The sequence below is a fragment of the Pygocentrus nattereri genome, chromosome 12, assembly GCF_015220715.1.
Source record: "Pygocentrus nattereri isolate fPygNat1 chromosome 12, fPygNat1.pri, whole genome shotgun sequence".
Taxonomy (NCBI): domain Eukaryota; kingdom Metazoa; phylum Chordata; class Actinopteri; order Characiformes; family Serrasalmidae; genus Pygocentrus; species Pygocentrus nattereri.
Window position 1 is genome coordinate 12,873,662 of NC_051222.1, and position 25,684 is coordinate 12,899,345.

General features: G+C 35.9%; 1 protein-coding gene across 3 annotated transcripts; it reads left to right on the plus strand.

Annotated features, from left to right (window-relative positions):
- On the plus strand, nt 1-25,460 carry cfap221 (cilia and flagella associated protein 221). Of its 3 annotated transcripts, none has more exons than XM_017717755.2 (24): nt 1-153; nt 930-1,110; nt 2,042-2,142; nt 2,412-2,498; nt 4,097-4,192; nt 4,737-4,837; nt 5,854-5,957; nt 6,673-6,832; nt 8,100-8,220; nt 8,675-8,804; nt 10,593-10,701; nt 10,800-10,887; nt 12,265-12,354; nt 12,489-12,584; nt 13,590-13,683; nt 14,822-14,919; nt 19,627-19,707; nt 21,029-21,136; nt 21,262-21,420; nt 21,721-21,879; nt 22,793-22,896; nt 23,282-23,377; nt 24,101-24,211; nt 24,717-25,460. In XM_017717755.2, the coding sequence occupies exons 2-24, from the start codon at nt 981-983 to the stop codon at nt 24,841-24,843; spliced, it is 2,550 nt and encodes an 849-aa protein (XP_017573244.1). In that variant the 5' UTR covers nt 1-153; nt 930-980; the 3' UTR covers nt 24,844-25,460. The 3 variants fall into 3 exon arrangements, with proteins under 3 accessions (XP_017573244.1, XP_017573245.1, XP_037399150.1); XM_017717756.2 differs by having other exon boundaries at nt 14,825-14,919; XM_037543253.1 differs by having other exon boundaries at nt 8,714-8,804.
- Nucleotides 25,461-25,684: the final 224 nt, after the last annotated feature.

The following is a 25,684-nucleotide window of genomic DNA, read 5'->3' on the forward strand; positions in this document are numbered from 1 at the left end:
GTTTACGTCGCTTAACGCCTTTGTGCTCACCCCTGCTTGTTATTTAACAGTTTATAAACTAACGTTATCCAGCGGAATCATTAGCTTGACCAGCGGAAATAACGAGTGCTGATCGTGACCTGTGTAAGAATAATTTTTCTACCGGGGAGCAAGGTAAGTTAGGTGTAACCCAATTACAGTTTAAAGGAAAAAACTAAATGGTATAACCCTGGATGCTTGATCTCTGCTTTGATAGGGTTCCGTGGCTCTGTTATGCTGTTAGTCACAGTTGGGGTCCAGTTGTCTCCTTGTCTACTGCACATATCTACTATAACGGCACTTATCATAAAACCGTGCTTTAATTTATAATTAAATTATTTATTTTAAATTCGTTTCCATCATGTTTTAATTTCCATTCAGTTCCATTACTTTTCATACTTTAAGGTTTAATTTGAATCATCTTTATATTTTATCATTTATAAAACACTCATACTGCAAGGTATGAAAGGTACTATATTAACAAACTTCCCTTAAAGGACTGTAAAGTCCCTTTCAGTTTCTGATTGACCACCTTAATACTTTTATTAAACATTCTGTCCTGAAGTTACTAGACTTCCATCCATTTGAACACATACAGGAATCTTTTGACCAAAGTCTTACACAGTGCTCTAAACCACCACCATCATCAAGATATAGTACATGGTTAATATAATTGATTGGAACATCTTTTGTAAGTTGTTTTAGTCCTGATTCTCCAGTACAGTTCTAGGGAGTTGCAAAGCTTATACCAAGGCTCATTCAAGCTGTTCCGGTGGCTCATGGCATGCTCATTTCCTTACTAAGATGCTTTATATTGCTTTTCCTTAAAATTGTTACCTCTCGATGTGTTTTCATGTTCAGCATAGTGTATTGTTCTTGAAAGTGACTAATATCCAGATGTTTTTCCCTAGATGCTGCACAGTGCTTGTGACGTTCAAGTCCATTTGTAGAGAGAATGAAGCATGGAAGTCATGCTTCAAGCCCCCAAGAATTTCACCAGCAATGTGCAGAAAAAGAAAATTCTTCCTCTTTGTCAACTGGTAGAGGAGACAAGGAGGACTGACAATGTCACTCATCACCTACTTGAAACTAGTATGACTAATTTTATTTTGAAAACTAGTCTTTTTGTAGATAATTTAAATATTTGTCAGTTAAGTTTGTAAAGATGCACACATTTTATGATACAATAGGTATTATGGGTTTTGCACCCCGGCGCAATATGTTGTTGATATGTATAGGGAATGCCAGCATTTATTTATTTATTTATTTGTTAACAACCAAAATAAGACTGCAAGATCTGGTAATGATAATCAAATAGAAAAATGGAAACCATTTCAGTTTATTTCAGTACATCTGATTTCACAAATACAGGGAGATTTAAAAAGATTCATACGATTTCAAAGTGCCATATTTTTACAACCATGGGCCACCTAGTTACCAATCACATACCAATTGAAAGAGAGGGTCGTAGATTTTCTGACGGTCACTGGAAGATGGCTCCCGTCAGTATGCGAGGAGATGGCGACCCATGAGCGTTCTCCACTTCAATAAGAGTGAATCCATCATAACTGTGCAACGCGATTTTTATCAGCAGTGAACCTCCAATTACTCAGAGCAGTTGTTGTTGTTTCCACAACACTGGATGATCTCTGAAATTGCATTGAAAGAGACGTGAGTGCAGTGACACCCAACATGTTCAATCAAAGCAAGGGATGAATTTGACTATTGTGTTGATGTCCATAAAGCTGGAAGAGGTTCATTTTGAGCACTTGTAAAATTACATAATAAACTTTATGCTCGCTTAAACCATTTACAGTTTTCTGCGTTGTTCTGTGAAATAAATTATTTTGAAATTGGATGAATCTTTTTGAATAACCCTGTACTATTAGAGCATAAAATCTAACTGCATTACATTCTCTGTGCATATTGTGTTAGACATATCATTACACTCCTAATACTAATAGAGGACATTAGTTGATGTACCGTGTTCTGTATTTGCAGCATGTTTTTTTTCTTTCCTCAGGGGTCTATGCCAAACTTAAGAGCAATAATGTTGTTGAGGTTGCACCATTAGAGCTTCATTTTAGTGGGTTTGAAGTGGGAAAGGACTACAAAAAGGTTGTGGTATGTAAAATGTTTCTGGGCATTTATTCTGAAATGCACACAATGCTGCACATTTGATAATATGAAATCTTTCAAATTTACTCTCAGCAAAAGTCTGTTTTGGAACTCACCTTGTACATATTTGACTTGATGATGTTCATCATATACTTTTACCACAATTTACCTTTTCTCATGTAATTAAGTTATTAAATTGAATACAGATATGACAAAAAGTTGAATAAGTAATAATTGGTGAAATTATTATTGCTGTACATTTTTTTTCTTAATAGAAACTCATCAATGTTTCTTCGGAGGTGCTTGATGTTCACATTCTCCCCACTCAAACAAAGTACTTTCTTACAGAGTATATAAAAAAGGTAATGCCAAATATGGATAAATATCATTCTCATTGGTTAGGATATTATAAAGTAACTTGGAGGTGTAGTGTTCAGTGTCATGGAAAAATGCTTGCTCCCTTCCTAATTTACTGTATTCCTATTGAAGATTTCAGATCTTTATAAAAAATCTAATATTTAACAAAGGGAACCTTACAGTAAGAATCAAAGCGGAATAAAATGCCCACTTTTATGCGTTTTATAATGCATTTATTTTAGATTTCCCAATTTATGTTTTCTAGGAAAGTATATTTGAATTGAACTGCTACGTATTGTACGCTGGTGACCCCTTATTTCCGTTTTTACTGTCTATTTTAAATATTTTTTATTGTTCAAATAATCATCAAAATAATCAGTGATAATTGTCCATGTGCTGTGTTCTCTTATAAGATTTTGGTTTGAAAAAGTTTACAGTTATAAAGGAAATCAAGAAGGGGCAGATATTTTTTCATCAGACTGTTTACTGTGCAAAGTTTTAGACTACCAGAAGCAAAAAAAGTATGTGTTTGTCAATAAAATACTATATAATATTAGAATAAATACAAATAACCATAAATACAGAAAACATGATTTGGTGCACTCCAGCCATTTCATGTATTTGTTACCAGCACACCTGATTTAATTTAATGATGAATTGATTGGCCAAACTAGCTATTGGATACTAACTGCAAATACTGATTGACCTCAAGAAGAGTTTTGGAAATTAAATTCTTACTGCTTTATTTTAACAAATAAATGCTTGCTGGCCAAAAGTATGTGAACATATCTACTAATTATTGAGTTTAGCCGCACCCATTGCTAACAAGTATATAATATCAACAGCACAAACATGTAATCTTAATAGACAAATATTGGCAATAGAAGGGGTCATACTGAAGAGCTCAGTGACTTTAAACATGCCATCTATGTCATGGGTCAGTTGTTTAAATTCCTCCCATGCTAGATTTGCCCCATTTGCCCCAATTATAAATACTGTTACAGTAAAATGGAAGCATCTAGAGCAGCAGCATCTCAGCTGTGAAGCAGGAAACTATGGAAAACTAATAGAGTAAGACTGCCGTGTGCTGAAGCACAAAGCAGTCAAAAATCAGCTATGCTCTGTTGCCTCACTCATTAGAGTTCCAAACTGCCTCTGGAAGCAACATCAGTCCAACAACTACATTTGGAGCAGAGATATAAAGCATGACGCTACTAGAATGTAATATAAAGTGTAAAATGTAAATGTGTTCTTTGGAGTGATGAATCACACTTCACTATCTGGGAGTTCGTTAGATGAATCTGGGTTTGGCAGATGCCAGGATAACACTACCTACTAGAACGCATAGTGCCAGCAGTAAAGCTAGATAGAAGACGGAAAATGGTCTGGGGCTAATTTTCAAGATTTGGGCTAGGCCCCTTAGTTCCTGTTAAGGATAATTCTAGACAAAAGATCATGCAAGTGTTATAGTCAGGTGTTCACATACTTTTGACCATATAGTGTGTCTTCACATGTCATTTCTTAGATACCTACAAATAAGACTTTTGCACTGTATGGTACATAAATATATTTTTCAGAAAATGTATGTGCTCTTTTCATGCAGAGTCGACTAGTTCCAGGACTCTCCTACACTATTACTGTGCACTTCAGTCCCAATGAGTGGCGATACTTTTTTGACAGCATCCGGATTCATTGCAAGGTAGGCCATTGCTTATATATATTCTGCAGTATACTGAAATTTATGCACTATGAAATTTATTATATAATAATATATGATATTATAAAATCTGAAAGAAGTTTCATGCATCAACATATTTTACCCCATAATATCTTATGAATACATGCACTGGTGTTAACTGTTTTTATATGGGGTATTTTTTAAATCATGTTGTTTATGTATCAAAGCACATTTGTGCAGGTATAAACAAATTAATTTAAGGGCTTGTTCAACTATTCACAAATTATACAACTGCATATATACAAGCATGCAGTCCAGTTACAGTTAAATATTGTCCCATCTAATTTAAAATGCGATGGGGTTCCTAAGTAAAGATATAGGAAAAATGATGAAACCAAAAAGCAAAATGTTGAAAATATATTCATATTCTGAAATATACTGACAACATGTAACAATATTTTTTCTTATAGCGGTATGAAATGTAAGTAAAATGAAGGGACACAAGTGAGATGTATGTGTTTTTATTTGTTCCACGCTTGCATTTGTCTTGCTTTATGATCTTCAGGGAGAGGAGAACTTGTTGATTCCTCTTCATGCTTATCCTGTTATTGATGATCTACATGTACCATCTCAAATCAGTTTGCCTGATGTGCCACTGAATCACAGGTACTTTCTTCAGTTCTTGACCTCATAGGTTATTTTTGTAATTTATTGAATTGATTTGACATTGAATACAGAAGATATTTTTTAATTTTAATTTTTAAAATTCATTTATTTGAAATGTACATCAAATTAGACATTTAACTAATTTCATAGATGTACCTTTCCACAGTGAATTATTAGTATAGCATTTTGTTCTTGTCACTGTGGTGAATGAAATCCCAGCTTGCTGACTTTCCTGGCTTATTAAATACTGAGCCTTATTGTTCAGTAACTTCAGGTATTTCAGTGTAAACTGGTTGAGCTATTCTTAGGTTATATAAGTGTGTAATGAAACTTTGGGTCTGTTGGAGGGCCTTGGTGGTTTAAATGGTTAAAATACACGCTTAATCAATTAACTGATTTGAATAATGTGTGGTTAAATGGAAAAATCTAACTGTACAGGACTCCAGCCTTCTACTGCAATATGCTAAAACAACCACATTACTAGAGCTCCTTCCTGGCAAACCTCTGGGTTTGTGGGCACACCCGCTCTGTTCTGCTGTCTTGACACATCAGATGTGGCTTAAACTCACAATTCCTGAGGCCAGGTCTTATATGAAATACAGTTGTTATCACATTGGTTGCATAGGCCATTTTAAAATCTACATAAGGGAAATTTAGGATGCAATTAAAAATCTGCTCATATGCAACTGACTCCTTTCCAATCTTTTATTCTTCAAGGATAATTTTCATCTGGTTCACTGATGGAATTAAGGTCATTCTAAAAATTGCTCATTATTTTTCCATATAAGCTTAGCTTAAGCTGCTATAGTCAAACCCCTGCTAAAGCAAAGCATAATTTGTCAAAGAGCTTTCTCATTTTAATATTATTTAATTATTTAATTAAATTATTTCTAAATAATTTAAAATAAAACTAACATATACTATTGTTAATTAATTAAATATTATTATTGTTTATAGGTTTCCCTTACTTAAGCTCTTTACACAATGTTTTCCTTTTTTTTCATCTTTTTCTAAAGCACCAGTCACATGATTCCTTTGAGCTGCAGTTGTCCAATAGACTTTGAGTTCCAGGTTCACTGCTTGCAGTCTCATGAAGCCTTCACCATCCAGCCGTTATCAGGTAAAGCAGTGAGGAATCACTGAAGTGTTACATAATTCAAAGTAAAATAGGAAATAGGTAACATGATAGCCTAGCTCTGGAATATCTCACTGATCTGTTGAAACGTTATTGCCCATCCAGACTACTTCATTTAGCTGAGACTTACTGCAAATTCCTAGGGTCACTTAAAGCTCAGTTTTTAGAAGGTCATTTTCTTATCTTATTCTTATCTCCTAAACACTAGAATAGCCTTCCAGAGATTATTAGAAAGCTCAGTCAGTGTTTTAAAATCTAAATGAAATGAAAATTTGATTAGGCTAACATATGCCCAAAAGTATTATGGTTCATTTTCTATGGTTTCTAATTGTGCCATAATTTAACTTGGACCACTAACCACATATATCAAACATAAAATAATGATTACCTTGCTAAATAATGTAGAATTGTTAATTCTTATATTGTAAATAGTAAATATATTGAAAACAATCTTCTATTTGCAGACCCAGACTGTGATATTTGATGTTTTTTTCCAATCATAAATACAACAAAACATGGTATTGGTTTATTCATGTTGTTGGAAAAAAGCAAAGTTTGAGCAGTTTGATTAATTCACATGCTGTTTTAAATGACCATCGTAAGAATAGCTTTTAAAGCATGTCGTGTCAGCCAGTATTCAAGGTTTAATATCATGGCATCTCTATTAGCAATCTTTGGTTTATCATGTTTGTGCTAATAGGTGTCATCCCAGCTAATGGAAAAACAGCCATTACAGTAACATTTACACCGTGCCATTATGGCACTGCTGAAATCACTCTGCAGCTGGTCATCTCTCAGTTCAACTCCAAACCCTTCATCTGCACACTGACTGGCTCCTGCTCCCCTCATCTGACTCAACGGTAATGTCACTTAGTCTTATCATTCACAGTAATCTATGAGTGATCTTATAACAAAGATGATGAATTTCACAAGTGAATACCAGTGAAGTTGTATTTTGAACAGGGCACAGAAACGGAATTAAAAAACAATAATAATATAGGCTAAACCAGTGATGTGATTCAGCCTGTAACATTACATGCCTAAAACCAAAACCAAACAAACAAAAGAAAAAATGGAACATGGTTCTGCTCTTTTGCACAGGCTGTATGTAGGCTTAATGTAATAAGGTTGTATTTGTATTGTCCACACAAACAGGAAATGGAACTTTACTGTTACTATTATCAGTAAATTGCTCCAAAATATAACCATGAATATCCCTTAATAATATACCTGATGTTCTTATGATTAAAATAGGTCTAAATGCAAAATTAAAATTTGCACTTGTAGAGCAAATTTCCTATTTAAAAAATGCAAAGATGCGCTCCCTGGCTAAATGATTTCTTACATTATGACACTTGATTCAAAATCATGAGACTATAGGGAAAAGTGCACAGGATATTTAGAGCTATTATCCACTTATAGGTCATAATAACCAAATTAATCTATAGTCTAAGCATATCCATCCATCCATCCATTTTCTAAGCCGCTTCTCCCTCAAGGTCGCGGGAGGGTGCTGGAGCCTATCCCAGTGGTTATTGGGCGGAAGGCAGGATACACCCTGGACAGGTCGCCAGTCCATTGCAGGGCAGACAGACAGACACAGACAGTCACTCACACATTCACATCCAGGGGCAATTTAGCATGTCCAATTGGCCTGACTGTATGTCTTTGGACTGTGGGAGGAAACCGGAGAACCCGGAGGAAACCCACACAGACACGGGGAGAACATGCAAACTCCACATTCTAAGCACAGTGCCATATAAATCTTGAAATACGATACACTGAATGACATCACACGAAATGTGATGTTGATCCTTAAGCCTTTGGGAGTTTGGAGGTTAGACATAAATGATAACCTAGTGGGCCAAATTACACTGAAAGAAAAAAATAATGTTATTAACTACCTACAGGAGGTTTCAAATGAACTTTTCTGTTCTGGAACACTGATTACTTTTTCCTTCTTTCCTTTTGTTCCTTGCAAAATACAGTTAGTTTTCAGTTTTGTTTCTCATAACATGAGACATTTTTGATTTTACATTGCAATTCTTGCAGCTTTAATAATGCTTTGTTATGTGCATGTTATTACTCAAGCATACAGTAAGTGATATGGTACTCTCTCTGCATTAGGCAACCAAAGAAAAAGGAAGAGAGTGATAAAATGCTTGCCAAAATTGGAAAAACTGACACCCCTGTACCCCTGTCTGCTGCTTGTAGACTTAAGCTAAAAGTGGCTTCAAACACAGAAAAGGTATGTTGTGTAATTTTAGACACATTTGGGGTTAGCTTTTTATCAAACAACTTAGGTCATTACAAGTCTTGTCATGATTGCTCAATTACAAAATAATTTATTAAAAGTGACCCTTTTATTTAATTGGCAGTGATTAGTTGGCAATTAATTTGCATAATGATAACTCATGTTTTACATTCTCTTACTGCTCTCTTACAGATTAAGAAACAAAGTATGAGGAACATATATAGTTTTTCTTCCTAGTTTATTTTCCAATAGAAATTATTTATTTAAAGACTATGTATGATTTGTTGATGTTCAGTTAAGCATTTTTGTTTTAAGAACTCTGATTACTTGAACATTTGTCCAAGCAGCTTACTTTTTACGTTATGTCTGACACAAGGTTATGTCAGATTACTTGATCATTAATATGATCAACTGACAGAAAGATTCTTCTTTAATATCATTTCAACAGCACAAAAAGCACAAGTCTAAATCTGACCAACGTCCTCAGGCACCTGTCATGGATGTGTCCACCTGTGCTGGGCTTGCTAAGATGCTCATTCAACCCCAGGACAAAATGAGCTTCAAGAACCTCAGAGAAGGTGTGTATGCAGTAGAATTACATGTTAAGCAGCTGTGTGGCTAGCTAGTAACACACATGTCCTTGAAGGATAATGAAAAAAAAGGAATAAAAAGGAAAATGATTATTTCAATTTTGTAATTTTTGTAATATTAAGTAACATATAGCATATATAGTTTTAGCATAGAATAGCTCATTAAAATAGTTCATATAAAACTCAATGTTCCTTAGTTTTTTTAAAATAAGAATTCAACGTGGTATGCATTAAGATTTCAAAATGTACCTTTCATACTTCAGTATATTTACATATATGCAAAAACAGCTTGTTTTAAATCCTTTAAATCCTACAGAAAGATGAAATGATGAGCAGTATGAGACAAATCATGTTAAGGCTATGAAAAAGTAAACTTGAATTGGGATTTGTAAATTTTACACATATGTAAGTGGCATGTGAAAGTACAGCAACAATCTAGAAGTGAATTTCAAATAATGTTTAATGTTTTTAATTGTAAGCAGGGTGTTACTGGTAAACTGGGATAGCCACTTGGCAGTCTTATGAGTAAACACCGTTTTGTTCTGTTCATTATTTATTTACTATGTAATTTATTGCAGCTCGGTTCCAGAAAAGTAGGGACAGTATGTGAAATGTTTATAAAACCAGAAAGCAGTGATTAGTAAATTCTGTTTTAACCCATATTTCATTAAAAGCAATACATAAACACTATATTTTGTTTTACTTTTTATGTAAATATACAATCGTGTCAAATTTGATGCCTGCGACACATTCCAAAAATGTTTGGACGGGAACGTCTTTACCACTGGGTTACATTATCTTTCCATTCAACAGTCCTTAATCAACATTTAAAGACTGAAGACAGTTTTGAAAATGACATTTTTTCATTCTTATTTTAATTACTTTTTGCCTTATCCCAAATTTTTTGGAATTGTGTTTGTATTATTTGTTATTTATGACAACAATAAGGAGTCATTTACAATAGTTGTAAGGAAGACTCTCCAGACTGATTGGAATCTATGTACCCGTTTATTCCAAAACACTAAAACCAGAATCAGAGTCAAAAACAGTCCGAAGGTCAAAACACTAGAAAAGCTCAAAACCAGCAAAAGCACCAAATTGAAGCAGAGTCAAAGAGAATAGGAAAATGGTCAAGGCAATCCAAAAACATCAACAGCAAGGAAAGGCTTGGTATGCAGGTAAACTGGCAATACTTCAAACTGAGCCAGTGTATTGAAGGTCCTTAAATAGGCACAGTAATTGTCTGTTTCACTGTAAGGAATAAAGAAGGGTTACCTCATAGAAAAAAATAAATGCAAGAAAAATGTTGAAAAAGGGCTCTCTCCTTAAGCGCCCAGGACCTATCAATGGGCTCAAAGTTTTATTACATACTTCTGTAACCTAAGAATACCTCCATAGGTTTGCACTGAAGTTCCAGTAGTTGCTGAATAATAAGACTTAGTATGTAAAAAAGCTTGGGATTGTAAAAGATTAAGTAAATAATAATTTATTAATATTATTGAAATAATATATTTAGGCCTTTAAAAAAAATCTGACTATATGCAGTGTTTTGTGCTAATCTGGATTGGGCTAAATCCTGATTTGAGGCTATTATATAACTAACTTTAACAAATTCTAGATTGGTTCAGTTATTTAAGATGCTTGAGATGCTACACATGGAGCCTGGTGTTGAAAGACAAACAAACATGAAAGTTTTCCTGTGGGCAAATGCAGCCTAAGCTTAATATAACATCATAAATATTTTTACTTTGCTTTTGTGTTTAATCCGAAAAAAAGCCATTTCCCACACCAAGACTGCACACCAGGCAAGACAGATGAGAGAAGCTTCATTTGAAAGTAAAGTTCGGGTAAATGTCCAAAAGGAGAAAGCCAATCATCTTCAATGGTATGACCTGTGAAATGCATATGCACATATAATGTGATCAGTGTACATTAGCAGCAACATTATTATTTGAGCTTGTAGTAATTTTGTTTCTTCTCTAGGCAGGTGCACCTAGGTGAAGATTTGTACTCCACAGAACAAAAAATGAACATTTTGAAAAAACAGGAGTTTGCAACTGCTGAGTACATGGTAACATCATTAATAATTTCCAATTTTTACTGTAGTAATTACTCACAATCTTATGAGATCTAAGGAAAGTAAGACATTAATAGGTTAACGGGTTTAACTCCTTTCATGTATGTATTTTATTAATGCAATTTTTGTACCCCAAATATAAATTGGATACTGTAGTAAAAAAACTGGAGTAATCTCTTGAAAGGAACTGTAACTATTGAGATATATTGTTTAGACCAAGCAAAGTATAAATTTTTTTATTATTAAAAATGAACTAAATCCCTTTAGTAGTATTTTGCCATTTTTGCAGCATTTAATGGTAGTTCTCTTGCACAATGAGTGATGAACTATAAGCTTAAAATCTCATTAAACTTAAATATATCATTCAGCCTTTTCAGCTTTAGCTAGAGTATAATATCACCAAAAAACTTTTTTGATTGTCTCATCTTCTGTAGGAAAGTCTAGTGCAACTATGTGACATCATCAGTGTGGCCTGCTAGCAAGGATATTTGTCATGGTCTTATAATAAACAAAACATGCCCATTTGCTATGTACCTCATGTTTTAACAGTATTGAACATATACATTATTTTAAGGCAATCAATCAAATGAATGCTTTAATTTAGCACTTAAATGCTTGCTTTTATTTTATATACAGTACTGTGTAAGAGTTTCAGTTTATTCCATTTCCAATTAAAAAAGGCCATTAATTACAAGTTGTCTGTTTTTCAGGAGATTTGAAGAAATTAGGTAATCCACTTGAATAAGGGGGAAGTCTAAATTAAATCAGTAAAAAAAGCAGTTTACAAAATTGGAATTAAAAAAAGAAAATACAAAAAATATAGAGAAAACTGAACATCTTGCAACCTTATAGGACCTGATAGATCACTAAAACTGTCACCAACAGGTAAACAGTACTTAAAGCTTTTATGTTTGAGAGATCTAAGAAAATTAAGCTCCCTTTTTGCTTCACATCTAAAGAGACGTTTGTGTCAACAAAAAAGCTGCTGGTGACCCCAGAGCTCAGACCTCTGCAACACTAAATGTGATTCATGGATTGTAATTAGCAGAAAATGCAACAGTTCTACAGGTGTGTAGAATTATCCCTGCAGATTCCTTAGAACACCTGTAAGTAAGTCTCCTGTAAACACCTGAAGCTATAAAAAAATGTCAAATACTGCACAGACTTTTTAATAGCAATGTTTTTTGCTTTTTTCCTGGCGCTGAAAAATGAATAACTCTTATTCGTACTTATATTTAATGGCTTTTGACTTTTGCACAGTAGTGTATATACTCAGTCCTTGTTCATGTTTATCTGGCATTTGATTATACTGTGATTATACACTTGGACATCAGCGAAGTGCAAATATTTAAATGCATATGTGTGTTCCAGACAAAAAAGGACACAGGTGGCAAAGAGGTGGATTTTGCCAGAGCCTTGCCAAAAGTGTCATTGTACGGGGTGCTGCGAAATGCAGGGCAGGTAATAACAAATGGTTAAACAGTTTGGTGAAACAAATTGGGTTAATCTTGACTCCATATTCTGTTGCTCTTCATTCTCTTTTGAAAACTGCTTTAACTGACAGGGATGCTGAATATTTTTTTCTTGTTTTGCAGATTCCTGACTGCATTCCTACATTTTACATCTATGGCAGTAGACAGCTGGAGGTCAGACAGAGGGTGCTTAGACTTTTCCAGCAAACTGTTCGTAAGGTAGCAAATATGTGGCGATTATAATTAATTTGTACTTATTATAAGCATGTACTTGCATCTGCATCTTTAAATAAAAAACAATCTGTAACAACTTTAATGATGGGTGGAGGAAGGACACTGGTAGGCAGTTGTCTATGATTTGCAAGTTCAGATCCTGCCTTCAACTTAGTAGAAGGAAACAGTGATGAGGAAAGGGAGAGAACTCTGAGAACTTGGGCTGGAGTTCATGCCTAGAGTTAGAAGACCGCCTTTTTATAGCTGTGGTAGGACACACATGGAATTAGGTCATTATATTGGAAGGAGGAGGGGTTTGAAGCATGGTCCTCAGTTATTCCATAATTAAATTTTGCAAGTATGGACCACTCCTTCAACATATGGATGAGTGAGACTGTTTAAGGGAGGCAGGACTCTGAGAACTTAGGCTGGAGTTCTGGGCAGCTTCTGCCTGGAGCTAGAAGGCTGGATTTCCAAAGAACTTCAAGTTAAATTCAGAGCTGTGGTCACTGTGCAAGGTAATTTGACTTAGAATGTCCTGTTGACAGAATGGTAAATTCAAGCCCCCAAAAAGTTTTTTTGGCTGTTCAGGAAGCACTGGGAAGTCAAGGTCTATGACAGAGTGGCTTGTGGCAGTACTGAAAGGACAATAGTTTGGAATGAGGCACGCTCCCCCCATAAATATCAGTTATTCCATAACTCCATTAAAACTTGATTTTTGTCTGTATAAAATAATAGGATTGTATTAAGTCAAAAATGTTCATAGGACTAGCATAACATGGAGAAATATGGTATCCTTTCTGTTATTTTAATGCAGTATGAATTAGCCATATCCATAATTTGGAAAAAAAGAAAATCAGTTAGGGTTAGAGGTCTTGTGCTGATTCTAATTCTAATTCTATGTGAACTGAGGTTGGTAGGCTACATTAATGAGATTAATTCATAATATTGGCCAAACAGCATAGCTTTAAAAAGCTTATATTGTTATTTAGGATATATTGTGTTTTTCAGGTCATTTTACAAGGTCGTATGAATAACAGGCTGCTTTTGTTGCAAGAGCTGGTTTCCCATATGAAGAGAAAAGTGAGAGGAGAGAAGGACACAGGTAAGGCAAAAGTTGAGCTTCACACAATTCATTAACTAATGACTTAACATATGCATAGAAAATATACCGTACTGTGCGAAAATTTTAGACAGCCATAAAAACAGTTTAAAACTCTTTATCTTGACAATGTTTTTGGAAAAAAACTGTAAAAAGTATATCCCCTTTTTGTTTCTGAAAATTATTGATATGTTTTTGGAGAACACAGTTAAAGGAGCACAGGTTTGGCTTCTGTGTCATCGTATGAATTTGTTAAATTCTATCGCTCACCTTACTTAATTTAACTAAAGACTGATTAGACAAACTTGGTATTTTAAAAAACCTGGCTTCCTCAGATATAGCTTTAGATATCATAATGTATCAGAAATCATAATCAGAAATCATAATGTATTTATTTATTTGTTTATTGTAATTATTGTAATGTTGGTGTTTTTTAACAAATAAACTAAAATAAATATAAACAGCTTTACATACACTCACTGGCCAATTTATTAGGTACATCTTGCTAGTAAAGGTTTGGACACCCTTTTGCCTTCAGAAATGCCTTAATTCTTCATGGCATATTTTCAACAAGGTGTTGGAAACGTTCCTCAGAGATTTTGGTTGGATATTTGAGTTCCTGTTGCCTTTCTATCATCTGGAACCAGTCTGCCCTTTCTCCTCTGACCTCTCACATCAACAAGGCATTTTCGTCCACACAACTGCCGCTCACTGGATATTTTCTCTTTTTCAGACCGTTCTCTGTAAACCCTAGAGATGGTTGTGTATGAAAATCCCAGTAGTTCAGCAGTTTCTGAAATACTCAGACCAGCCCGTCTGGCAGCAATAACCATGCCACGTTCAAAGTCACTTAAATCACCTTTCTTCCCCATTCTGATGCTCGGTTTGCACTTCAGCAAGTTGTCTTGACCACCTCTACATGCCTAAATGCATTAAGTTGCAGCCATGTGATTGGCTGATTAGCTATTTGTGTTAACAAGCAACTGAACATATTATGTACCTAATAAAGTGGCTGTTGAATGTATAAGATAAATGGTTTTACATATAATTTTCTTAGAAGCCTGAAACATTTGCTTAGTACTGTATATGAGCAAGATTAGATCAAGTTTTTCAATGTTTGTTTCTGTTTCTCTTGCTTTAGTAGTAGATGGAAAATCACAACTTTTGAAGCTATCATCAGAAAAGTTGCAAGCCTTTACATTACCCATCTTTAGTCCTGCAAACCAGCCAGATGAGCTGGTAAGTATGTCTGTTGCAAAAGCAAATAATCTGTGAACTGGCATATCTGTGCTCCACCTCCTAAGGCATTCTTATGTAGCAACTATTGACACATTGGACAAGATTTACAGAACACTGACAAAAATCCTATTCAAACAGATAACTAATGTAGCACATTTTTTTCAGAATCATTTATGGTTGGGCAAAATGGCAAAAATATAATACCATGATACTTTGATGTTACATGATATGGAGTTCAAAAGAATATTTAAAAATCACTATCAAAAACTATGGACACAGAGACTTTAAAAAGAGTGTTCTTTAAGTATTGATAATATCCATGAAATAAGCATAAGCATAATGTTATTGTGATGATAAATATGTTGTTCAGCCCTTGAATTGCAAGTTTAAAATGCTATGCTACCTTGCATGACAATGTTGTTTTAGCTAACTGAAATTAGGCAGGTTTTAAACAATAGAAAAACACAAAAGAAACAGCTACTCTATATTAACAGTGTAACGTTTTATACATTTTCCAGGTGATTGTGTTGCCTGGATGCAAAGAACCACTGCAAATTAGCACTTCTAAATGAAGCACTTCTAAATGTGTCTCTGTTATTAAGTTAAATGAGTCTATTACATGTAGAAGAAATTAATGTGGCGAAAGAAGAAAATTGCAGTTAACTTTGATACTGCACTTTCTGTTAGTGTTTGCTTTATTCCTTTTAATACACCTGATTTAACTAATTAACTGCTTAACATAGCATTTTAGACTTGCAATTAAACTTATGTTTAATATTTATTATCACAGTCACCACCACTTTACTGTTTTCATAAGAACTTAAATCTTGTGTACATATTGCAAATTTCTCTTTATCTTTGTTTTAAATTATTAAAGTATTTGTTCTTTACATAAATGGTTACAACTGTAACAACGGCAATTTCCCTCTGGGATCAAATCAAATCATCAAATCAAATGTATATGTATAGTGCTTTTTTTTACAACGGATGTTGTCACAAAGCAGCTTCACAGAATTCCAGAAAAGACAAAGTTTTAACAAGAATGTAAAAAATGTAAAGACCCCCTGGCGGGCAAGCCAGGGGCAACAGTGGCAAGGAAAAACTCCCTCAGAACTGAGGAAGAAACCTTGGGAGGAACCAGTCTCACCAGGGGGGACCCATCATCCTCTGGTCAAACTACCTACAAGTGATTATAGGTAGTATTGGTAGTAGGAATAGCTAGGAGTCTATGAGAACATCAGTGTAGGATGGGCAGCTACTCCAAGGCAGGTGGTCGTCCTTCAGTGTCCGGCTGGACATGTGGGCATGTATACTCAGGGAAAAAAGGCAGGGAGAGGGAATTAGTTTTACTCTGTCTGTTTGTACATAAAACAGGGGATGTAAACATTTACAGAGTGTGGCTAACGGCTCTGGCAGATCTGACTATGACAGCTTAGCTAAAAGGAGAGAACCAGAAAGACACACAGACACGGCAGCACTCTGAAACAGTTTGGCATCAAACCTGAGTGACCGCGTGCGAGCAGCGGGACGACAGCACCAGTGTCTCAGTTTACTATAATTCCCTGTGTCTATGGACCCCTGGATCTGCTGCCTTTATCTAAGGGGGAACATTACCTACCAAAAGCTAAACTGAACAAGTGAATTTTCAGCCTAACTTTAAAGATTGAGACTGTGTCTGAGTCCCAAACATTTTCTGGAAGATCATTCCAGAGTTTGGGGGCTTTATAAGAAAAAGTTCTTCCCCCAGAATTCTTGGAACTATTAATAAGCAAGCACTCTGGGATCTGAGTAGTCGTGATGGCTCATAATGGAAAATAAGGTCTTGTAAGTACTCAGGAGCGAGCCCATGTAGGGCTTTATATGTCAATAAAAGAATTTTATAATCAATATGGAATTTAACAGGCAGCCAATGAAGTCATGAGAGCACTGGACTGATATGATCAAATTTTCTATTTTTAGTGAGGACCCTGGCTGCGTCGTTTTGGACTAGTTGAAGTTTGCTTAGATTCCTGCTCGTACATCCTGACAGTAGTGCGTTACAGTAGTCTAGCCTGGAAGTAATAAAGGCATGCACTAGTGTTTCTGCATCATGCAGGGATAGGGCATTTCTTATCTTGCCAATGTTGCGAAGATGCAGAAAAGCTGTCCTAGTGATGCTGCCTATGTGTTGATTGAATGATAAATCTGAATCAATTATGAGGCCAAGATTTTTTGCTGCTGAGCCAGGTGTAACTGGAAAGTCAGCGAATTTTAAAATTAAATCTGGTAGTTTATTTCTTGCTAATTTTGGACCCAGAAGGAGAACCTCTGTTTTGTTACTGTTGAGTAGGAGGAAATTCTGTGACATCCAGCATTTCACATCTTTTACACAGTCCTCCATTTTTTTAATCTGTATTTGTCATCAGGCTTGGCTGATATGTACAGTTGCGTATCGTCTGCGTAACAATGAAAGTTAATACCATGGTTACTCCAAATCTTACTTTTGAATAACTGGAAGATAAATTGTTTACACTAACGAACTGATAACGTTCTGTTAGGTAAGATTTGAACCATGATAGGGCCATCCCTGTGATTCCAACCATGTTTTCCAACCTTTCTAGGAGAATAGTGTGGTCTATTGTATCAAAAGCTGTGCTGAGGTCAAGTGGCACTAACAGGGATATGTAGCCTTGATCAGAGGCAAGAAGAAGATTGTTAGTTATCTTAACTAGCTGTCTCAGTGCTGTGATGTGGTCTGAATCCAGATTGAAATTTTTCATATATATTGTTCTTATGTAGATATGAACTAAGTTGTGGGGCCACAGCTTTTTCTAAGATCTTTGATATAAATGGTAAATTAGAAACAGGCCTGTAATTTGACAATACACTAACATCAAGATTTGGTTTCTTGATCAGGGGTTTGATAACTGCTAGTTTAAAAGCTTTGGGTACATGGCCCAGACTAAGGGACATGTTTACTATAGTTAAAATAGGGTTTATAATAACTGGCAGTTCTTCGTTGAGTAATTTTGAGGGAATTGCATCGAGTATGCAGGTTGTGCAATTTGCAGAAGAGATAGTCTTCTCTAGTTCTAGCTGTGGGAGTGGGTAAAAAGTTTCCAGGCTCTTTTCTACAACTGTGTTTTGTTTTATATCAGCCAACTCAGATGACAGCCAAGTTGGGTGTAATACTGTGGGTTGAATTTGTTGTCTAATATTTTCAATTTTATTATTAAAGAAGTCCATAAAAACTTCACTGGTGAGAGTTGCTGGGATTTCTGGTTCAGTACCTGCCTGATTTTTTGTGATTTGGGAAATCGCACTAAATAGAACTCTAGGATTATATTTATTATTCTCAATCAGCGAGGCCAGATATGCTGAGCGAGCTTTAGTGAGAGCATTTCTATACTCTATAAGGCCGTCCTTCCAGGCAGAGTGGAACACTTCCAACTTGGTTTGGCGCCATTTCCAGATCTAGTTTCCGAGCTGTTTGTTTTAAGGTACGGGTTTTGTTGTACCATGGGGCGAGCTTTTTCTGCCTTATTCTTTTTATTTTAAGTGGCGCCACATTTAGAAGGTATTTTCTAAATAATCGGTTAGTAAATCTAGTTCCATTGGGTCTGATGGGGTGAAAACTGGCATTGTTAGCTCTGGCAGATTCTTTGTTTTGGTTTTTTAATCCAGCCCCTTCATTTCGCGACTCCACCCCTGATTGTTCCCACCTGTATTTAAAGCCTGTGTTTTCCCCTGGCTGGTCTTTGTACTGGTCTATGTACTGTTGTTTGTACTGTTCTGGTTGTACTGCCCCCAATCAATCCATGTTGGATCTATGACCCTGGACCGTTTAGACTATGACTCTGGATTTGTCCATAATAAACGTCGCTTATCTCTGCATATGCATCTGCGTCCTCACTCCCAACCGTTACAATTATATTCAAATTCAAAGTTACATTTTCTGGTATGATGTTCTCAGGTACCTCAATTCATCTGACACACAGACTATTAATTAATTTAATAATTTACCTAAATATATAGCAAATACTGCATTGAAGTGGATCATAGTCATAAGTAATTGAATTTTACTGTAGGCACTGATGTGGAATCTGTTTCATCCTGCAGCTATATTATAGTATTTCAGCTTTAGTTAAACCTCTTTAAAGAAGCTGCTCTCAGAGATCCTGAGAAGAATATTTGGGCAAGCTTTGTATCAAGTATTACACGTTGTTCACACTTTTTCATGAGCCTTGTGACACCTTCACAAATACGTTCCAAGACTATTTGTGTTAGGCCAACATTGCTGGAAGTGTTAAAGCTTTTATTTTATTAATTTATTGCAGGTGTTCCAATCCCAGTCTTCAGCACATGCGAGGCACATTTTTGTGTCATCTAATGCATCTGAATCAAATAATTAATTAATGAACTAATCAGCACCTTGTCTGTTTGTTAGTTAATTAACACTCAATATGCTTGTTAGTTAATTAATTAATTAATGCGGGTCCTTGTGTACTAGGTTTCAGGTATGTTAGAGTAGGGAAAACAGAACAATGTGCATAGCTTGGAGTCCCTAGACTTGGAGTCCCTAGGAACTCCTAAAGACTTTAGTCTCAGTTGGGTTATTCATTTAGCTAAAGAACAGATTAGGGATTAGAATAAAATGATCATTTCTTTACCATATATTTTTCATGTCCAATATTCTTTAACAATAACTAATTTCTTTGCTTTTTTCAGGCAGTGAATCAATTTGGACGTGTTTATATGAGACCATTTAGAGCAAATTTGACTACCAACATTCCTCTTTTCAATCTAAAGGTACAGTAAGCACTCTCCTATCTTCCCTTATTATGTCTTTTTGAAGGTATTTATTATATGTGCTGTGTACACTACAGTATATATTATTTAAAAAATCAATCAATCAACCATCAAGAATATGAATAATAATAAATAAACAAATAAATACATGGAAAAATAATATGACTAAAATAATGAAAATAAAACATTAATGGTGAAAATCTAGGAAAACAGTTGGAGGCCGAGTGGTGGTGGTTAGAAAGTAAAAGTTTAAAATGCACTAAAGTAAACTAAAGGTAGATTTTCCCAGTTTGATAAAAACTCTTGGTACCTGGCATGTGATCCAACCACTGGAACGAGTCTGATAATTACCATTATTTATAGACATCATTGAAGTAATACACTCACCGGCCACTATTAGGTACACCTTGCTAGTAAAAGACTGCTTTAATTCTTTATGGCATGCTTTCAACAAGGTGTTGGAAACGTTCCTCAGAGATTTTGGTTGGTTATTTGAGTTACTGTTGCCTTTCTATCATCTCGAACCAGTCTGCCCATTCTCCTCTGACCTCTCACGTCAACAAGGCATTTTCGTCCACACAACTGCCGCTCACTGGATATTTTCTCTTTTTCAAACCATTCTCTGTAAACCCTAGAGATGGTTGTGTATGAAAATCCCAGTAGAGGAGCTGTTTCTGAAATACTCAGACCAGCCCGTTCAAAGGCACTTAAATCACCTTTCTTCCCCATTCTGATGCTCGGTTTGCATTTCAGCAAGTTGTCTTGACCACCTCTACATGCCTAAATGCATTGAATTGCGGCCATGTGATTCGCTGATTAGCTATTTGTGTTAACATGCAACTAAATTGAACCTAATAAAGTGGCCGGTGAGTGTATATGCTGGCATATGACCAGAGAACATTTTCTAAATTAAAATAAGCCAACATGTTTCCTGTGAGACTGTGAGAAAAGGTTTGTTGGCTCTCCCTAGCAGCACAGCTAGGGAGAGCCAACAAACTTTTTCTCACAGTCTGCAGTGATGAGTATTATACAGTATTATACAGTAACAGTTCAGTAATGAAACTCTAGTCCAGAGTGATAGACTGAGTCCAGTGGTATGAGGGAACAGGCAGATGCATTTTACATCATGTACATCATGTTATCATCCACCTATATGCCAAGGTATTTATACTCTGTGACTGTTTCAATGTTGGATCCTGCCAGGGTAGTAATATTTTACAGTATTAAAATCAGTATTAGTAGATCAATATAATGTTTGATTATTCATCATTTCATCATTGTTACATCAGTATTATTTCAGCATGAATCGGTATACTTCTAGGTTCCTCAGCATTACAGGCTAATGGGCTATCAGGAAGTGTCTGCCTATGATGCTGGAGTCTCTTTTGTCCAATCTGAACTGCATAGGCCATTACGCACTGGAGCACAGGTAATACACTTCGATAATGATATCTCTAGCATACCCTGTGTGTGCACTACTAAGATATGTTAAAATGTTTTTGAAAGATTCTCAGTGTAGGTCAGTGTGTAAGTTTGTGCTGTGTATTTTTACAGGATGAGCTGTTGCCCACAGTGATTCACACACTGGAAGCCTCAGAGGAAAAGGAGCTGCAGGAGGAGCGTGGATCAGAGCAGGAAATCAACACCCCCTTGAGTTTCAGTGCTCCTAGAAATCTGTTAAATCCACTGAATGCCCATCTTCTCAGGATCTTTGTAAATACTATCCTTTAGATTACTACTAAGAGTGTTATGATACACACATTTTCAGGTCAAAATACACACATTGCAAGGTCAAAATTAAGTTGATTTTTGATGTTTTCTGTAGAGCACTAATTTTATACTATACGGATTTAAAAATGTTATTGCTGTCCAAAAAAATCTGCTAATTTCTCAGGAGAAGGTTCTACAGCTTTGTCCTGATTTAAGAGTGCTATGATCTAGACATGTGTATAAAGCGATGTATGCACATTCTTTTATAAGCCTAAGATGCTCTTTATTCCATGATTATTTCAGAATCCTGCCCCCGGTGTGCATGCCTTTAGGCCAAAACCAAATTACCTAGAGAGTGACCCAGAGTACCACCTTTGTCCATTGCCAAGACACTCTGTCTGCAAGGGCAACATTGTTGGAGTCTATAGTCCCAGCACTCAGAAGAAGTTCCTAGACAGAAAGGTAAAGTTTTCACCCTTGTGAGCTAAAGTTGAATCCAAATGCACTCATTAACATGGACAAAAGTTTTGTCTGTAAAGGCTGAGGTAAACTCTATGTAAACTCTAAAATATGTTTGAAGTTCACATTTTGGATTATGTAGATTGTTCAACCTAATCTCTATCTGCCCCATCTGCTCCATGCAATTGGTTGCCACAGGTGATAATTTCAGTACATTTCCTCATCTTTACAAAAGAGCAGAAAACTCGTTGACTCAAAACATAGCTATAATGGGGTGTTTTGAGTCAACAGTTCTGTTGTCCAGAGTAATAGACTTTATGCTACAGATGACTGGAGTTTGCATGTTCTCCCTGTGTCTGTGTGAGTTCCCTCCAGTTTCCTCCCACAGTCAGGCCAGTTAGATCTGCTAGATTGCCCCTAGGTGTGAATGTGTGTGTGAATGTACAGTATACGTATTTCTATGTGTCTGCCCTGCGATGGACTGTCAACCTGTCACGTGTGTTTCCTGCTTTCCATCTGATGACTGCTGACCCCCAACCAGCGCCCACCCCCCACCCTACATTTCGTTTTTCGAGTATTAATATAAACACTTGTTAAAAGACATATTTTAATGTAAGATGCAAAACAAATAAACAACAAACCAAGATGCATGTCATGATCTGACACTTCTTGAGGAACATCGGGCATAAAATAGTCAAATTAACGAAATTACTGTAAGTTAACAATTTAGAAATTGCTTCAGTTGATCAGTTGACTAACTTTTTCATGTATGTTGAAAGGCTGTTTTTCCCATAAAATGTAAGAAAATTCCAACTTGTTAATAAATAACATAAATAATATATTGCCGCAAGTATTGTTTTGGAAAGAGGTGATAAAAAATTCAGGTATGTTTATCTGTTTGTGACATTTTATGCAGGACACTATAAAAGGGATCATGATATGGAAGAAATTTCCCTCCATGGCCCTGACTACTTTTGCCTGTACATCAACTCTAACCAGCAGTAACTGTCCTCCATGCATGTAAGAATAAAAATATAGATACACACACTCTTAGGCACCTGAGAAAATTATATTTAATATTTAGTTTTCTGAGAACTAAGTGCTTATTTGTTTTGTAAAGTGCTAAAATTATAATAAATACATATAGCAATACTACAACAAGTAGTGATTTTACATGTTAACGTAAACACGTAAAAAATTGTAAAAAGTCACTGGATGGGCTCACTGTGATTGCACCAGTTGTTTGTGATTCAAAATACTGGACCTAATGTTATATAGTGATTTACAAGCTGACACACTTACTGCTGAGATAAATGATTTTAAACAGTTTGCTTTGTACATAAGACAGTACTCTGTATGCAGTTCATGCGGAGTCATATACTGTACTGATATTGTTACTGTGCAGGTCTGATCCCTTCAACAGTTCTCTCTTGCCTCTGGAAGCACCACCAGTCCTGCACAACCTTCCTGACAGCATCCAAGACGAGATTCTCTCTGAAGTGTAAGACATAATCAGTGTATAATCAATATAATCGAGACTCATAGCCTAGCATCTTGCAGCCATGCATTAGATGTTTCAGTTGTGAGACACAGTGCTTGATGTTGGGGTTCTTTTTGTCTTTTTGTAGGGCAATGACCCACTAGTGCATGGGACAATGCACTGTATATATTGTGTTATATTGTGTAAGATAAATCCTGCTTTTATGGAAAACAGATGTATTTATCAAATACTTCTAAAAATATATGAGAAGAATGTTTTTGCTCATTGTACTTCAGTGTTTGGAACACATTTTGGAATGAAACAATGTATTTGAAATATATCTTAAATATTTAGTATTTTTTCCTGTATGAGTGTATTTCCTTTGTATCTTTCTGTGGTTTCTAGATGCCTACACACATGCTTTAATTCTGGTGCTAGGTCTGTTATGCAGAAGTCTATAATACTCTTTGAAAGGATGATCAGTAAAGAGTAGTGGTGGAATCATTGTCATATCACTGCAATTTTTTTTTTGCAAACTTAATGATATAGTTCTGGCTATGGTTTAGCAGTTCTGGTCAATCTTTCTATTACAGAAGAAATACAGGGAAAATTTACATAGGCTACATAGCCTGTACATATGTATATGCATGATGATTATTTCATATGTAACCTTGTATGAAGTATATTAATAGAAATTACCTATATATAGTTCTTGTGAACAAATGTGATGTGTTCTCTCAACAGAGCTGAAGGTGCAGGGGTTAGGCTTACTCCTGAAATGGTTCAAGCAGAGTTTGCACCCTCTGAAAGTTCACCTTCTAAAACATCAAAGGAAAATGGCGCTAAAGATGACAGGTAATCACATTTTTTAAGTTAACATTTAAAAATAAATATTTAAATACAACGGGGCGGCACGGTGGCACAGTGGGTAGCACTGTTGCCTCACAGCAAGGAGGGCCTGGGTTCGATTCCCAGGCCGGGTGACGAGGGTCCTCTCTGTGTCTGCCTGGGTTTCTCTGGTTTCCTCCCACAGTCCAAGCAGTTAAGCCAATTGGACATGCTAAATTGCCCGTGAGTGACTGTCTGTGTCTGTCTGTCTGCCCTGCGATGGACTGGAGGCCTGTCCAGGGTGTATCCTGCCTTCCGCCCATAGCATGGCATAGGGGCCAGCGACCCTGAGGGAGAAGCTGCTTCGAAAATGGATGGATGAATAAATACAACATTAAATGTGCCTCAATTAGGAGCTAATTACACACAAAAAGCTTGTAATTATTTATTGTATAAAGTAGGAATTTCCTTTTCAGTGCAAAGTGCATACCTTTTGATTATTATTATAATTTGACATGTGTTTTCTTCCTAGAGAAAAACGTCAACAGCTGTTGGAATCAACTTTGAAATCACAAAGCACCAAACTGTGCCCCAAAGTGTTGGGCAGGATGAAATGTCTCCAGTCTTTGAGGCATAAAAGTCAAAATGACCACAAATAGGTCTTTGTTATCTGTGGGAAAAAATATATATGAACATATATGTTTAACAAAATGAAAATTTTCATAAATGTAAATAAAAATATTCTCTTGGAGTTCATTGTGTTTTTAGGGTGGAGAGATTCCTACAATTTTTTTCTTCTGGTTAAAGCAGCTGTTTCCCAAAAGCGCTAGAGCAAAATGATTATGGTGAAAAGCAAAGTAAGTATCACTCAAGTACTGTTAATGATGTATCAAAGATATATCAAAGACAGTTTAATACGTGATTCTGTACAGTGAAGGCAATTTAGTCATGGTTATTCGCAATGACCAATGGTGATTTGTGCCAGGGCAATAAATAGAGAGAGAGGCAGAGAGAGAAAGAGAGTGTGCAGGGGAGAAAATGCATGCAAGATTGACAGACATTTCAACGATGATCATATTAATCTAAAAGTGTAAACTGGCTATTTTAATATTTCAAGGTCATTGAACCTGTAAAAGCAATGTAAGGAAATGCGCAGAGGACTGTGACTAAACACTCTGTGACGTTGTCTTTAGATGGTAGAGGGTGTCAGATTTCTGTCTTTTAAAAGTCTTGTAGTGTATGGTTAGCCTTCCGCCCGATGACCGCTGGAATAGGCTCCAGCACCACCACCCCCCGCCCCCCACGACCCTGTGGGAGAAGCGGCTTAGAAAATGGATGGATGGATGGACCAAAAGGAATTACAATCCATTGTCAAAGTCATTTAAAGTGTGGAGAGAAAAACTGGAGACATCCATCCATCCATCCATCCATCCATCCATTCTCTAAGCTGCTTCTCCGTCAGGGTCGCGGGGGGATGCTGGAGCCTATCCCAGCAGTCTT

Bases quoted from the DNA above. Each gene is read 5' to 3' on its own strand.
- cfap221 (XM_017717755.2), top strand. From the start codon at position 981: ATGGAAGTCATGCTTCAAGCCCCCAAGAATTTCACCAGCAATGTGCAG. The intron at 5,958-6,672 runs GTAAAGCAGTGA...TTGTGCTAATAG, and splicing joins CACCATCCAGCCGTTATCAG to GTGTCATCCCAGCTAATGGA. The intron at 23,378-24,100 runs GTAAGACATAAT...TTCTCTCAACAG, and splicing joins GACGAGATTCTCTCTGAAGT to AGCTGAAGGTGCAGGGGTTA.